At 36.9% G+C, this 13,583-nt stretch overlaps 1 protein-coding gene across 7 annotated transcripts in view; it reads right to left on the reverse strand.

The window, feature by feature from the left end:
- Window positions 1-13,583, reverse strand: part of CEP135 (centrosomal protein 135) — a 111,051-nt gene that overhangs the window by 57,884 nt on the left and 39,584 nt on the right. For all 7 annotated transcript variants that reach the window (XR_006281068.1, XM_043513780.1, XM_043513778.1 and 4 more), the window contains exons 8-13: window positions 10,578-10,793; window positions 9,626-9,691; window positions 7,297-7,447; window positions 6,342-6,535; window positions 5,051-5,194; window positions 2,943-3,086 (exon numbers count right to left, since the gene is read on the reverse strand). Coding sequence is in view for 6 of the 7 variants with exons in the window: in XM_043513780.1 (XP_043369715.1) it covers window positions 2,943-3,086; window positions 5,051-5,194; window positions 6,342-6,535; window positions 7,297-7,447; window positions 9,626-9,691; window positions 10,578-10,793 (915 nt within the window). In the remaining variant the exon portion in view is untranslated. The remainder of the gene's footprint in view (window positions 1-2,942; window positions 3,087-5,050; window positions 5,195-6,341; window positions 6,536-7,296; window positions 7,448-9,625; window positions 9,692-10,577; window positions 10,794-13,583) is intronic.

Consider the following 13,583-nt stretch of genomic DNA (forward strand, 5'->3'; position numbering starts at 1 on the left):
ACACAGCCCCAGGGTTCCTGGGAAGTGATCCTGAATGAAAGGGGTGCTGTCAGGGGTCAGACAAACCACTGGCCTGCTCCCTGACTAACTTCACTGCTAGGCAACCAATGAGTCCAGCTGCACTGCCTTGGAACTGACAGAGTAGCCAAAGCACCTGACTGGCTGCTGGTTTAGCAACCCTGCTCATAAGCCTGGCACTCAGAGCAGATCTGCAGTTCCTCCACATGTACTATGCCCACAGCTGCACTTATCCTGCTCCAGCCTGCTTCCAGACTTGTTTCCAAATCTGCTCCACCTACTACCCACTCTGGCTCCAGCCTCCCTTCCCTCCAACTTCTGATGTCAATCCTCAGCTATGGCTCTGGCATTCAACTTCTGTCTCTCCAGTATCAATCCTTGGCTCCACCTCTAGCCTACAACTCCAGTTTACCCACAAACTCTAGGATTTGGCTTCTGTCCCTATAGTACTGACCCTTGGATTGTTCCTGTGTATCCCATCAGATACACCTGTCATTAGAGCCCTGTGTGGACACAAATATGTGGATCCACATTCTATTTGCAGGAATCAACTTGTATCCAACCCACGCTCCATCTTTTATCTATATTTTTATCCACGCTGCACCCTCAGCAGCAAGCTATGTCACAGTGCCTCTAAGGAAGAGCATTTTTGTGCACTGTATAAGAAAGCTACATGGCTTAATAAATGTGCACACTATTGTTATTGTTGTTGTTATTATTTTAAACATCAATCTTATATAATGGGCATCAGAACAAACAGCCTTTTATTTTTTTATTTTTAATGTAAATGTCTAAAGTCAATAATGCTCAAAATAACAAACTGAACTGAAGAAAAAAAAAAGTCTGCCACCTATTTAGCTTGTGTTTTATAGTCATCACATTGAGAGCTCAGCAATCCCAGTTTCTTTGCACCAGCCACTGTTCTCCCTGTGGAATCATGTAAAGAGAATACTATCGGAGAGCTATGGTGCTTAATTATTGCATGGGCTTGGCAGATTATCCTCCTAAGGGGCCTGTGGGGGGCCGGGGGAGCGAGGAGCAACAACAGGCACTCCATGATTCTAGGTCGGGGGGAGGGATGAAGATGCTCTCTGGCCGCCAACCAGTGCCTTATTTCAGCCCCGGCACCTATTGGCTTGGCAGATCATCCTCTGCAGCCCCCTAGGGGGCTGTGGGGGGCAGTGGGGGGGGGAAAAGAGGAGCAATGACAGCAGGCACTCTGTGACTCAGGTCAGTTTTCCCAGGTGGGCACAGGAGGGAGGTGAAAGGGTTAGGGGAGCAGAAGAGGAGTGTTCTCCGGTTGCCCAGCCAGTGATTAATTTGTGCTGTAACAGATCAGTTTGAGAGGGAGGCAGCTGCTTCTGCAAAGTCAGGAAGCCAGACTGACTTACTTTGCAGAAGCAGCTGCCTCCCTCTCCAATTGACCTGATAGGACAATGAAGTTGGGAGAAGTTTCCTACATTGCTTGGCTGCTTAAACTACAGATAGGAGCATAGGGGATTTTCCTACCTGTCTTGATCTATCCACCTCCCCTTTCTCTGTATACAGGGAGAGAGGGAATATAGGGCTGGAAGGTGGGGAAGCAGCCTCACAGGCTATAAGCTACAGACAGCTGCTTCTCTGCCTTTGAGCTCCTGTATTTAGAACCTTGTGCAGATACAAAAAGTTGTATCCGCATCGATCCGCAAACATGGTCCGTGGATATAAAACAGAAATCCACATATTTGCAGGGCTCTATCGGTCATTGCTGTTTATCTGAGATAAATAAAAAAAGCCAAGAGGCAAAGAAAACCTATCAAAAAATTTAACTACAAAAATTGAAAAGTTTGCAGACTAACTGGTTTCTTGCTAAGCAAGGAACAAGGATGCCATAGGATTCTGTCTTGCAGCAACAGGTGATAAAAAAGAACCAAGCACTGGTAGTCGTACCATCCTTTGTCTCTTCCACTGTGGGAAGCAGGAGGGTATGCAAAGCACAGGCCAACCTCCCAGACACTGCCATTTTAAAGAATACGATCTTGCACATATGACATGCACCAAGATTGGAATCTATATGAACAATTACTCAAAAAAAAAAAAAACCCCTCTTAGCTCTAAGTATAATATCAAGTTAGAAATGTTTCCACATAGAAGTGAAATCCTGGTTCGACTTAAGTCAATGGTAAAACTCCAATTGGCGTCAATGGGGCCAAGATTTCACTTTTGGTGTTCATAGTGACAGGTTTCAAGGCAAAACACACAAAGATTATCATATTGAAGTAAACAAAACATTATAATGAACTAAAGCTTCTGAACGTTCACAATGAATCTAAACACTAGACACTAAATGATTAAATCGGCTCTAATGTTTAGCCATAAGCTAGCAAATAAAATACCAGAAAGGATATACTTTATTTACATATTTGTGGAGCAGTTTTTAATATCTAGTATTTACTGAACCCCTTCTGCAACACTGCTTTTGTTGTTGGATTTCCATGTCCAGTGCTTAAAAATAACTTGAGGCTTAATAAAAAAAAACAAAAAAACCCCCAACATTACTGAGCATAGGTTTAATGCTTTTTTGCACCAATAAAATGAAACATGCAAGAGTAATTGAAACATTATATCCATATATTTATTGCACAGATACATACTATCCTATGCATAGTTTCTCCTGACAAATGCATTCTTTGATGTATAAGATGATCATTTTACAAGTGCAATATTTTAAAATGCTGAATTTCCAGAAAGCTCATTAATCCTGCACACACTATACAAGTGATCTAGTGGTGGTGTTCAGTGGAGAAGAAAACTGAAGTTGTATGCTCTTAGTTATAATTATGACTGCATAAATAAGCAACACATCAGAAGTCCTCTCAGAATTCATAAGAGTAGATATTCACAGATTAACATAAAAGGCATTATTTATATTAACACATGCTCACCTTTAGTTTCTCCCTTAGACTTTCTTTTTCTGCCATTATTCTTCTGAAGTCAGCTAATGCAGCGTCTCTTTCCTCTTCCACATGACTTTGAGAAACTAAAGTATGCTTTGCCTCTCTTCTTAACTTATTTAATTCATCCTGAGACTTTAAAAGAGTACTGCTTAGTAGGAGTCATACATTCAAAATACTACATTGTATATAATGTTAAGAAAAATGACAAACTGATTTTTAGCATTCTGATTACACTAGATATACTGCATTTCTTTCTATTTGTTTCCTAGACATACAGAAAGTGCTCCTTAAGTTGTACAAAGGCAAAGAATTCTTGATTTTCCCAACATACACTTAATGCTTTTTCTCTTTCTTACTTCTTTCTTATGTCCAGCCCCCTTCTGTTCTCATTCATTACTTCCTACTCCTTCCTTTCCTGCTTCTATCCTCCCATCCCCTTCTCATGAATTCTACCTCTCCCATATCTTCCTAACCTTTCTATTTCCAAATTCCTAGTACAGTATGTACATCTTAACTAAATTACTTTTCAGAAGGAAAAGAGTTGTGAATTAGAAGTTACAATATACTATATGCAACTGTAGAAGCATCATTTGAAAGTGTTCTAAAATATATGTCACTTGAAAAATTTCCTAAAAACTCATAAGATTCTAAAATTAACATTCTTTTGAGGATGCTAGCCCATAGAGTACCATAGCATAAATATGAGTCAACAGTGTAACACTGTTGCAAAAAAAAAAAAAGCGAACATCATTCTGGAAAGTATTAGCAGGAGTGTTGTAAGCAAGACATGAGAAGTAATTCTTCTGCTCTACTCCGCTCTGATTAGGCCTCAACTGAATTTGTGTGTCCAGTTCTGGACACCACATCTCAGGAAAGATGTGGACAAATTGGAGAAAGTTCAGAGAAGAGCAACAAAAATGATTAAAGGTCTAGACAACATGACCCATGAGGGAAGACTGAAAAAATTGTGTTTGTTTAGTCTGGAGAAAAGAACACTGAGAGGGGACATAACAGTTTTAAAGTACATAAAAGGTTGTTACAAGGAGGAGGGAAAAGAATTACTCTTCTTAACCTCTGAAGATAGGACAAGAAGCAATCGGCTTAAATTTGCAGCAAGGGAGGTTTAGGTTGGACATTAGGTAAAACTTCCTGTCAGGGTGGTTAAGCACCGGAATAAATTGCCTAGAGAGGTTGTGGAATTTCCATCATTGGAGATTTTTAAAAGCAGGTTAGACAAACACCTGTCAGAAATGGTCTAGACAATACTTAGTCCTGCTATGAGTGCAGGGGACTGGACTAGATGACCTCTCGAGGTCCCTTCCAGTCCTATGATTCTAAAAAACAGCTAAAGCTGTAAAACTGGATTTAAAATATTAGGTGACTTCAGGCTTGTCTACACTGCCCTGCAGTTTGGACTATACAAGGTGTGAACAGCTGTGCGCACCAAAAGAGCTGTGTTCTAATTGCCTCATGTGGACTCGGCTGGCACGAACTAAAAGGTTCCTAATTCACGTTAACATAGTCCTGTTTGAGAACTACAATGCTAACAAGATTGGGAACCTTTTAGTTTGCTCCTGCGGCGTCTACACAGGGGAGTTATAGCGCAGCACTTTGGTGTGCACTGCTGTTCACAGAGTCCAAACCACAAAGAAGTATAGACATAGCCTTAGTTTACATATTAACTTGTGACACTAATAAAGTAGATTACAATTTTAACTCCTATCTACCTAATTTAAGATTTTCTACAACACTCATCACTGTAGTATCTAAGGACTTCACATATAAATTAGATCTGCACAGCAAATATCCTAACTGAATTCAGGAAGACACAGTAGCCACTACTAGAATTTCTTTGACATTACCAATTTATTACAAAGTAATAAAATCAGGAATTACCCAATTAGCAAATAATTCTAAATTTGCAATCCTAATACAGTAGTTATAGCTTGTTATATCTTGGTTGGTCTATGCTTCTAGGATCCCACCATGTTGAGCCCCCAAGTCCCTCAATCCCTGCTTTTTTTTTAAGCAAACAGTACTAAAAAGTGTTAGTCAATGAATTTAATGGCAGTTAGATTACGCCTTTAATTTCTTACCTGTTCATAAAGGACATTTAATTTGTCTCTTTCCGCAGTCAGTAATTTGACATTGGATTGAATTTCTATCATGTGTTTTTCAAATCTATCCAACATAGATTGTAGTTCATCTCTTTCTCTCGTGATCAACCTCACATTTTCACTCTGCAAAGTAAATCAGAAAATACTAAATATATATTTAATAGATAACATTACTAGTAACATCTGTAAAATATAAATTTCTAGGCAAAAGTCAACAAAATGGAGCCCCAATCCTGATTCGGTTTCTATGCTTTACTGTAAATACCAAACAAGGAACAGTTTTTCCAAAACCTGATAAAACACGTAGGGTATGTCTATACAGAAATTAGACAACTGAGTCAGGCTAAGGGGCTCAGGCTAAAGGGCTGTTTAACTGTGGTGTAGACATTAGGGCTCGGACTGCAGTCCAAGTCCAAAGTCTACACTGCAATTAGACAGCCCCTTAGCCCAAGCCCAGATCATCTGGCACAGGCCACCTGTAGATTTTTAATTGTTGTATAGACATATCTACGTGTTAGGGTACCTTAGATACCCAGATAGACATACCCTTAGATGTCTCGTTTCTTTCCTCTTTAATTTGAAATAAAAATCTTTTTCTACAGATTGAGCAATAATGGAAGACTTAAAAAATGTCAAGAGTAAAAGTAGAAAATCAGAGTGATAGCTGTGTTAGTCTCTATCAGCAAAAACCAGAGTGATAGCTGTGTTAGTCTCTATCAGCAAAAACAACAAAGAAGTCCTTGTTGCACCTTAGAGACTAACAAATTTATTTGGGCATAAGCTTTTGTGGGCTAAAACCCACTTCATCAGATGCATGGAGTGAAAAATACAGTAAACAGTATATATATATATATTACAGCACATGAAAAGATGGGAGTTGCCTTACCAAGTGGGGGGGTCAGTGTGAATGAGACCAATTCAATCAAGGTGGAAGTGGCCTATTCTCAACAATTGACAAGAAGGGGTGTATATCAACAGAAGGAAAATTACTTTTTGTAGTGCTAATGAGGACAAATCAATCAAGGAGAACGTCCCCCATTCCCAACAGTTGACAAGAAGGTGTGAGTATCAACAGAGGGAAATTTACTATAATGTTCACAATTACTTATTGTTCATGCTGCGAATATAATTTAAAAAGACAATTAGGGTAAATAATTTTCTGCAGTTAATATTTGGATTATATTTTATCACTTCTTGAATTGAAGTGATATATTTCCAGCAACAGATCTACATTGCTGTTTCCACCATTCATTGATAAAGGGAGCGTTACCTTTTCTGGAGACCTATGGCATGGGCTAGCTCTTCGTTTTATCATCTTTTGAAGATATTCTAGCTCTCTTTTATAGTAATCCCTGTCTTCTTCTAAAGTCTTCACAAATGCATCTAGTCGAGAAGGTGACTTGTCTCCAAAAGCTATACCATATTCTAACCTCATTCTCTCTACTTCTAAGACAAGTTCTCGTTCTGCAGAGGAAAGCAACCAAGAAATAACAAAACTAGTGTATATATGAAGAAGAGACTATTTTAAGGATATTATTTATATCCTTATAATATAATTAATATTATATTGTAATAATATATATATAATTATATTAATATATTATATTTATATAATATATATATTATAAAGATACTATTTATTCAAGTTACAACAACAATTACTAAATATTACAACAAAATATGATTGTGAAGATAGAATACATTTTATTATTGACAAAACTAGAGTTAAATGTATTTGCCTATTATATACGAGTTAAAAGTTTTAGAAGTTTTCTAATATATTAGAACTAGAAACGTATGCAACAAAATCACACACACAAAAACAATAAAATAAATAGAACAATAGCCACCATCAGTATTCTGCAGTTCCATAACAATTTATTTTGCATTAACAATTAGAGTATACTATTCAGACAGACATATACCATCTATAGGGTTAATAAGATTAGCACAAATAAAGCCTAAAATCACTATAGAAGTCTGTACACTCCTCACGCAGAAAAAAATGCAGCTGTAGCTAAATTATATCATGCATGCACAGTTTCAGTGCTGGAATATTTTGATGGAAAACTTTAAGCCTTCATACGATTATTTTTGTTCCAAATAAAACAGGATCCTGATTTAGTGTTATTACCACTTACAGACAAATATATTTAAAATTTTATTATTTTTAAAAAACACAACATCAAAGATATATTTAAGGGAATCAATATTTAAACATTTACCTATAATTTCAAAGTTTTCAACTTTTTCTGAAAGCCTTTGTTTCTCTTGCTCAAGCTGGTTTAACAATAGTTCAAAATTTTGTTTTTCATCTGCTTTTCCAAAGAGTTCATCAGCCAGCCTCTCTTTTTCTCTCCGACACAAACATAACTCCTGACATAAAAGTACTGAAAAAGTTAGTACTGTAGGTTCATAAAAGTATCACTAAATAAAAATTAAGCAAAGTATTTTAATAACAATTTAAATTTTTATTAACTTTCTAATTGTGATATGTTGCTACTGTTTAACCAACCCCATTTACAAAATTTTAAATGTTTATGAATGTATTGTTTTGGTGCCAGTTTTTTTACTATAATCAAGTGTAAAGTAAAAATACATTATGCTATATCCTGCATTCAGAACCCTGCAGTCAGCAATGAATCTAAGGCCTTGTCTACACTACGGGGAGAGCTCGATCTAAGTTATGCAACTTCAGCTATGTGAATAATATAACTGAAGTTGACGTACTTACATCTACTTACTGCAGGGTCCACACTACGCAATGTTAACTGGAGACGCTCTCCCGTCGACTCCCCTTGAACTTCTCGTTTAAGTGGAGTACAGGAATTGACGGAAGAGCGATCGGCAGTTGATTTAGTGGGTCCAGCTAAATTGACGGCCGATGCATCAATAAATGCATGTCAAACCTCTGGTAAGTGTAGACAAGCCCTAAGAAGAACCAGATCAGTTTCATTCTGCTGCTATATTAAGAGGGAAAAATGATTAAAAAAAATAAAAAAGTGGAGCGGAACCTGCAAAGGAAAGAAGATACAACTAAAGCAAGAGATCTTAGTAAGCAGGTCTGATCAAACAGTATTTCTTAATCAAATATTTAATATTTATTTTAATTGGCATTAAATAATTTGTATGACAATATTTTGTTGTATTCAACCAGTTCTATATCTAGTCAAATACAGTTTTGTGCATATTTTTTTTCTATTAGCAGCTCATCCTACTAATTAAATGCTTTTTTAAAGGCATATTTTATATAAAGTTGATTTTAACATTTTCATACAATACTTAAACAGTGCCACTACATGATGTAAAAAGAAAAGGAGTATTTGTGGCACCTTAGAGACTAACAAATTTATTTGAGCATAAGCTTTCGTGTGCTACAGCTCACTTCATTGGATTCATGCAGTGGAAAATACAGTGGGGAGATTTATATACACAGAGAACAAGAAACAATGGGTGTTTACCATCACTCCTGTTACAGTGTGTATGGTAGCACCCATTGTTTCATGTTCTCTGTGTATATAAAATCCCCCTACTGTATTTTCCACTGAATGCATCTGATGAAGTGAGCTGTAGCTCACGAAAGCTTATGCTCAAATAAATTTGTTAGTCTCTAAGGTGCCACAAGTAGTCCTTTTCTTTTTGCGGCTACAGACGAACACGGCTGCTACTCTGAAACTACATGATGTGTTGTTTTAAACTACAGGAGACGTACTTTAAAGGACATAGGGTCACAGGTATTTTTCATTTGGGTGTTAAGCTTTGTCTCCAACCTAGCAAGTACTAGGTAAAACATTGGAAGTCCCCATTAAGAGATTGAGCAGTTTTTATATGAAAAAAAATTCTCTGAGATGTCCTGCTTGGGTGTGGTGAAAATAATTATGCCATTACAGATGCTCCCTGGGTTACACAAGACCCGACTTATGCAAATTCGCACTTATGGAAAAAGTTCCATAAGCTAGAAACAGGAGGTTTTTGGGTTTTTTTGGTATAATGGTGAGGTATAAGTTTTACACTTACGCAAAATTCGAGTTACGCAAGGCGTTCCGGAACGGAACAATTGTGTAACCCGGGGAGCGTCTGTACAAACTAAAGACTATGACATTGGGGAAGGAGAAATGATAACAAGAAAAACTCAAGGAAAAGATTGTACTTTACACAGAATTGTCCTTTGTAATACAACGTGTAGCAACAAATACAAAAAGAAAACTACAATGCTTAACCAAACCGTTTGTCTACAAAATTTTTTTCTTTTGTTTATTCAAATTTACAACATAATGATAGGATGGCTCATTCAGCTTTTTAACTTTGGAATCTACTCTCTAAGCTATTTTATTTAAATTCTTAGATATTATAGAAAATATTCATGCCTATACACATTTTCTATTTTAAAAGAACTAAGAGATCTTTTCATTCCTGTAAATTTATCTTATCTCATAAGGATGAATGCATATTAAAATATTCTATACAAGATATGATAAACAGAAAAAAAAAGAAATCACAACTTCATTAGAGTTACCTGAAGAAACCTCAATTTGAAAAGGTTGTTTTACTTACTGACTTAAATCTCGTTATTGTTTCTTCAAGATCCTGTATTTCACTATGTTTTCTTTTAATCTCTTTCTATTAATCAAAGTTAACATATATTAATAAAAATAAGTATTCAAAATTGTAATTCCTTTAAAATCAAATATCCTTGATATTGTGTACAATATATTTTTGTGAGACATATACAACTTACTTAGAAAGTAATTTCTACTTTGCTAAATTCTAAGTACATATATCCAGTAAAATGCTACATAAGCTGAATACCTAAGAATTTACTAGTCATCACTTACTTGATTGAGAGCTTGATTTACATGTTATTTATTGAATAAAGCACAGAAGTACTGAAAATGTCTAAAATTTGCTGCACACAGACTTATATTCCTCTTAGAGCATAGCGATTAATTGCTTGATTCCTCAGACCAGAACCCTCCAAAACAGATCATCATTGTTACAAAGATCTATCTTGTCCCAGGAGTTCTTGGTCTCAGGATTTTTTTTTTTTTAAACAGTCTTCTTCCTTCTAGAAGCTAACTACTCTTTAAATAACTGTCTTGCCTAAAATAGTAAAGAGACAAAATAAGAGAAATAAACCCACTTCCATTAGCATGCTTGCTGGTCTATTTTGTGCATTTTCCTGCTCATTCTAAATAGAACAGAGAACAAAATCTTAAACCTTAAACACAAAGCACCAAGAGATGAACCCAAACAAACTTTTATTCTATTTTATAGTACAAGACAAAGCTTTGTGATGCCAAAGTAACAAAAATATATATTTAATCATGGTGTAAGGATAATCACCTTTCAGTGACAAATTCTATACAACATTCTAAGTACATTTCATAATGTTTTGATCTGTGGTAGGAAAATAATCCTTGTATCCTTTAAATGCAGATCCAACTCCTCAGACTTGAATGGGAGTTGGATCAGATCCATAACATAGCAAATTACAGTATTTGTTTACCTTAGCTTCCCCAATTTCCTTATCTGCAGTCTCAAGCACAATTTCTTTGTGTCTTTCCAATTGCTGTGCCAAATGATCTATCTCACTCAGTTCTTGGCATAGTTCTTCATTTTTATTGCTTAAATGAACCACTTCACTAGTGACATTTTGTTTGGTGTCCAAAAGGTCTTGTATGCGATTCTCAAGATCTCTATTTGTTTGCTGAAGATATTCAACCTAAGATGTATTTATAATTAAAACAGTAATATTAAATACAAAATTGTCAAATATTATTAAAGAAGATAGTAGAATACCTCTTCCACTAATTCTGAATCACTGTACCTGCTTTATACATTAAAAACAAACTACATCTCTCCTTGTAAAAAATTGCAGTTTTTCCTATACTTAAAATATAATACAAGTTAACAAAAAAAAATTATTAACATGGAGTTAAGGTTGTAGGCACCCAGCAGTGCCTTGTGCTCCTTACCAGAACATGAATTAATTCCCAGAACCCAAATACTGAGAAACAAAGAAGTGTGGAATTAAGACTCACTATCACCTTTACAAGAAACTCAGGGCTAGTCTACACTAGAAGCGCTACATAGCTGGTGAAGACAGTCTATGGTGACAGGAGAGAGCTCTCCCATCAGCATAATAAATCCACTTACATGAGAGATGGTAGCTATGTTGGTGGGAGAAACTCTCCTGCCAACATAGAACTGTCCACACGAGTGCTTAAGTCAGTATAACTTACGTCCCTCACGCCCCGGAGACACGCAAGTTATACTGAAGTAAGTGGTAGCGTAGACCTGGCCTTAGTATTGTAATAAAAAACATAAACATCAGAAAACTGGGAAGTGTATAGCCAAGCTAAGGGAGCTGGAGTATTGGGGTTGCAAGCCCGCACCATTCCTGAAGGACATTAATGGGTGAGCATCCATGTCTCCACATATTTCCCCCCTACTACAGCCTCGGGGGCATTAATGGATGGAGAATCTATGTCCCTCACAAGTCCCCACTTGCTCTCCTCTCCCCATTCCTACTATGTACCTTGACAACCCCAATACCTCTCCCCCCACCAAAGATACTGAGGTGATATCACTACCTCCACATTCCTGACCTCCTTGAACTTCCGCCCATGACACCTGTAGCCTAGGGAAGGAATTTGCCTACCTGGAGAGGAAGGATGGGCCAGTGGTCAGAGCATTAGCCTGGGACTCTTGAGACCCAGGTTAGATTCACTGCTCTGCCCTTGACTTCCTATGTGCATGACCTTGGGCAAACCACTTCAGGTATATCTACACTTGGAGATAAGGATGTGATTCCTAGCTTGAGGAGACATACTTTTGCTAGCCCTCATCAGGCTAACATACTAAAAATAGAGTGTAGCAAAGGCAACATGAGCTATGGGAAGGGCTAGCTTCCCGAAGTATGTATGTAGGGTCTCCAATGGGCATGTATTCAGGGTGGCTAGCCCATCGTGCTGCCACAGCATTTTTAGCATGCTATCTCAATGAGGGTACCATGAGTACGTCTCCTCAGGCTGGGAATCACACCCCCATCTCAAAGTTGAAACATACCCTTAGTCTCTCTGTGCCTCAGTTCCATATCTGTAAACTGGGATAATGATACTTCTATTGTTCACGAGGGTGTTGAGAGAATAAATAAAACAAACGTTCTGAGGTGCTCGGATATTACTGTAATGGGGACCATAAAAACTAACTACATACATCGTTATCAGCAGTGCTCCCTCTAATACGTCCCTGAGGCTCATTAGACAAGCATTGCTAGTAGCTAGGAAAATGCATTCTGTGGACCACAGGAGACATGAGGGGCAGGGGCAGTGAAGGGGAGTGGCAGTACGAGGGGAACAAAGCATGACCCATTGGTTCTCTTTACGTTCTGAGTGAACTGGAGTATCAGGGAACACAGCAGAAATGGGGTAGGGGATTAAATGGGGATATGTATATCTCCATATAGATGCCCTCATTCATTTCCCCAGGCTTAGGGGGCTCCCTCACTAGAGGAGTCCTATAAAGCAGGAGCTGCAATCTCCACTCCATATTAACTCACTGTGCTATTACATTATGAATAAGGGGAAATAATGCAAGTTAAGACAAAATAAATGCTTCCTTCTAAGAGGTCTACTGCTGTGTTTGTTTTATCCCTCAGTACCATTTTTTAAAATAAGTACAAAGGGTTTATAAAATTGACTTCAATGAGACAACTCACATGAGCAAAATTACCCATCTTCATGAGTGTCTGCAGGATTGCAGCCTAAATTACTCAGTTCATTAATTTTGATCTTCAGTTAAACAATGTAAGCAATTTTCTACTTTTAAAACACATTTATTTTCAATTTCAGAATCTCAATTTTTCAGCATTCTTTAACAGTTACTATTTAAAGTTGCTAGGTTTAATTTTAAAATTTTTCTTGATACACTTATTTCTACTTCCTAGTTAGAATTGCGTTTGCAGATTAATACTCCTGCTACACATGCTATAAACATGTGAACATTTAGGGGGCATTTGCATGGCTCAAAGGCACCACTTTTCCAGATTAATCTGACCCTATGATGCCATAGACAACGTAGTATCTACAAAGACAATGTAGTTGAAGAATCAGAGTTAACTGTAAGTAACTTCTCATTTCAGTGTTCAGTTTCAGTCCCTCACACACAGAAAAAAATATAAAGGACCGAACAAAAACTTTACTGTTTTCAAATTAGTCCAAACATCATACAGAAATTTTACAGTTTGAACATAACAAAATGAAAGTTACTAAACACAGATGTCTTACCAAAATATTTTAGTCAGAAACCGAGAAATTTGGGCTATAAACTAAAACTATTCTAAACAAACATTAAATCATTTAAAAATAAACTGGTAACAAAAGACATGATGCAATTTTAAATTAAGCATCTTAAGCTGATTTTGTTTCTAACATAAAATACTTTTTTAAAAAAAAGGAGCTACAAGTCATTTATAGGTTGCTAATATTTCTAAACTTGACAAACTAATGTG

The sequence above is a fragment of the Dermochelys coriacea genome, chromosome 4 (assembly GCF_009764565.3).
Source record: "Dermochelys coriacea isolate rDerCor1 chromosome 4, rDerCor1.pri.v4, whole genome shotgun sequence".
Taxonomy (NCBI): Eukaryota; Metazoa; Chordata; order Testudines; family Dermochelyidae; genus Dermochelys; species Dermochelys coriacea.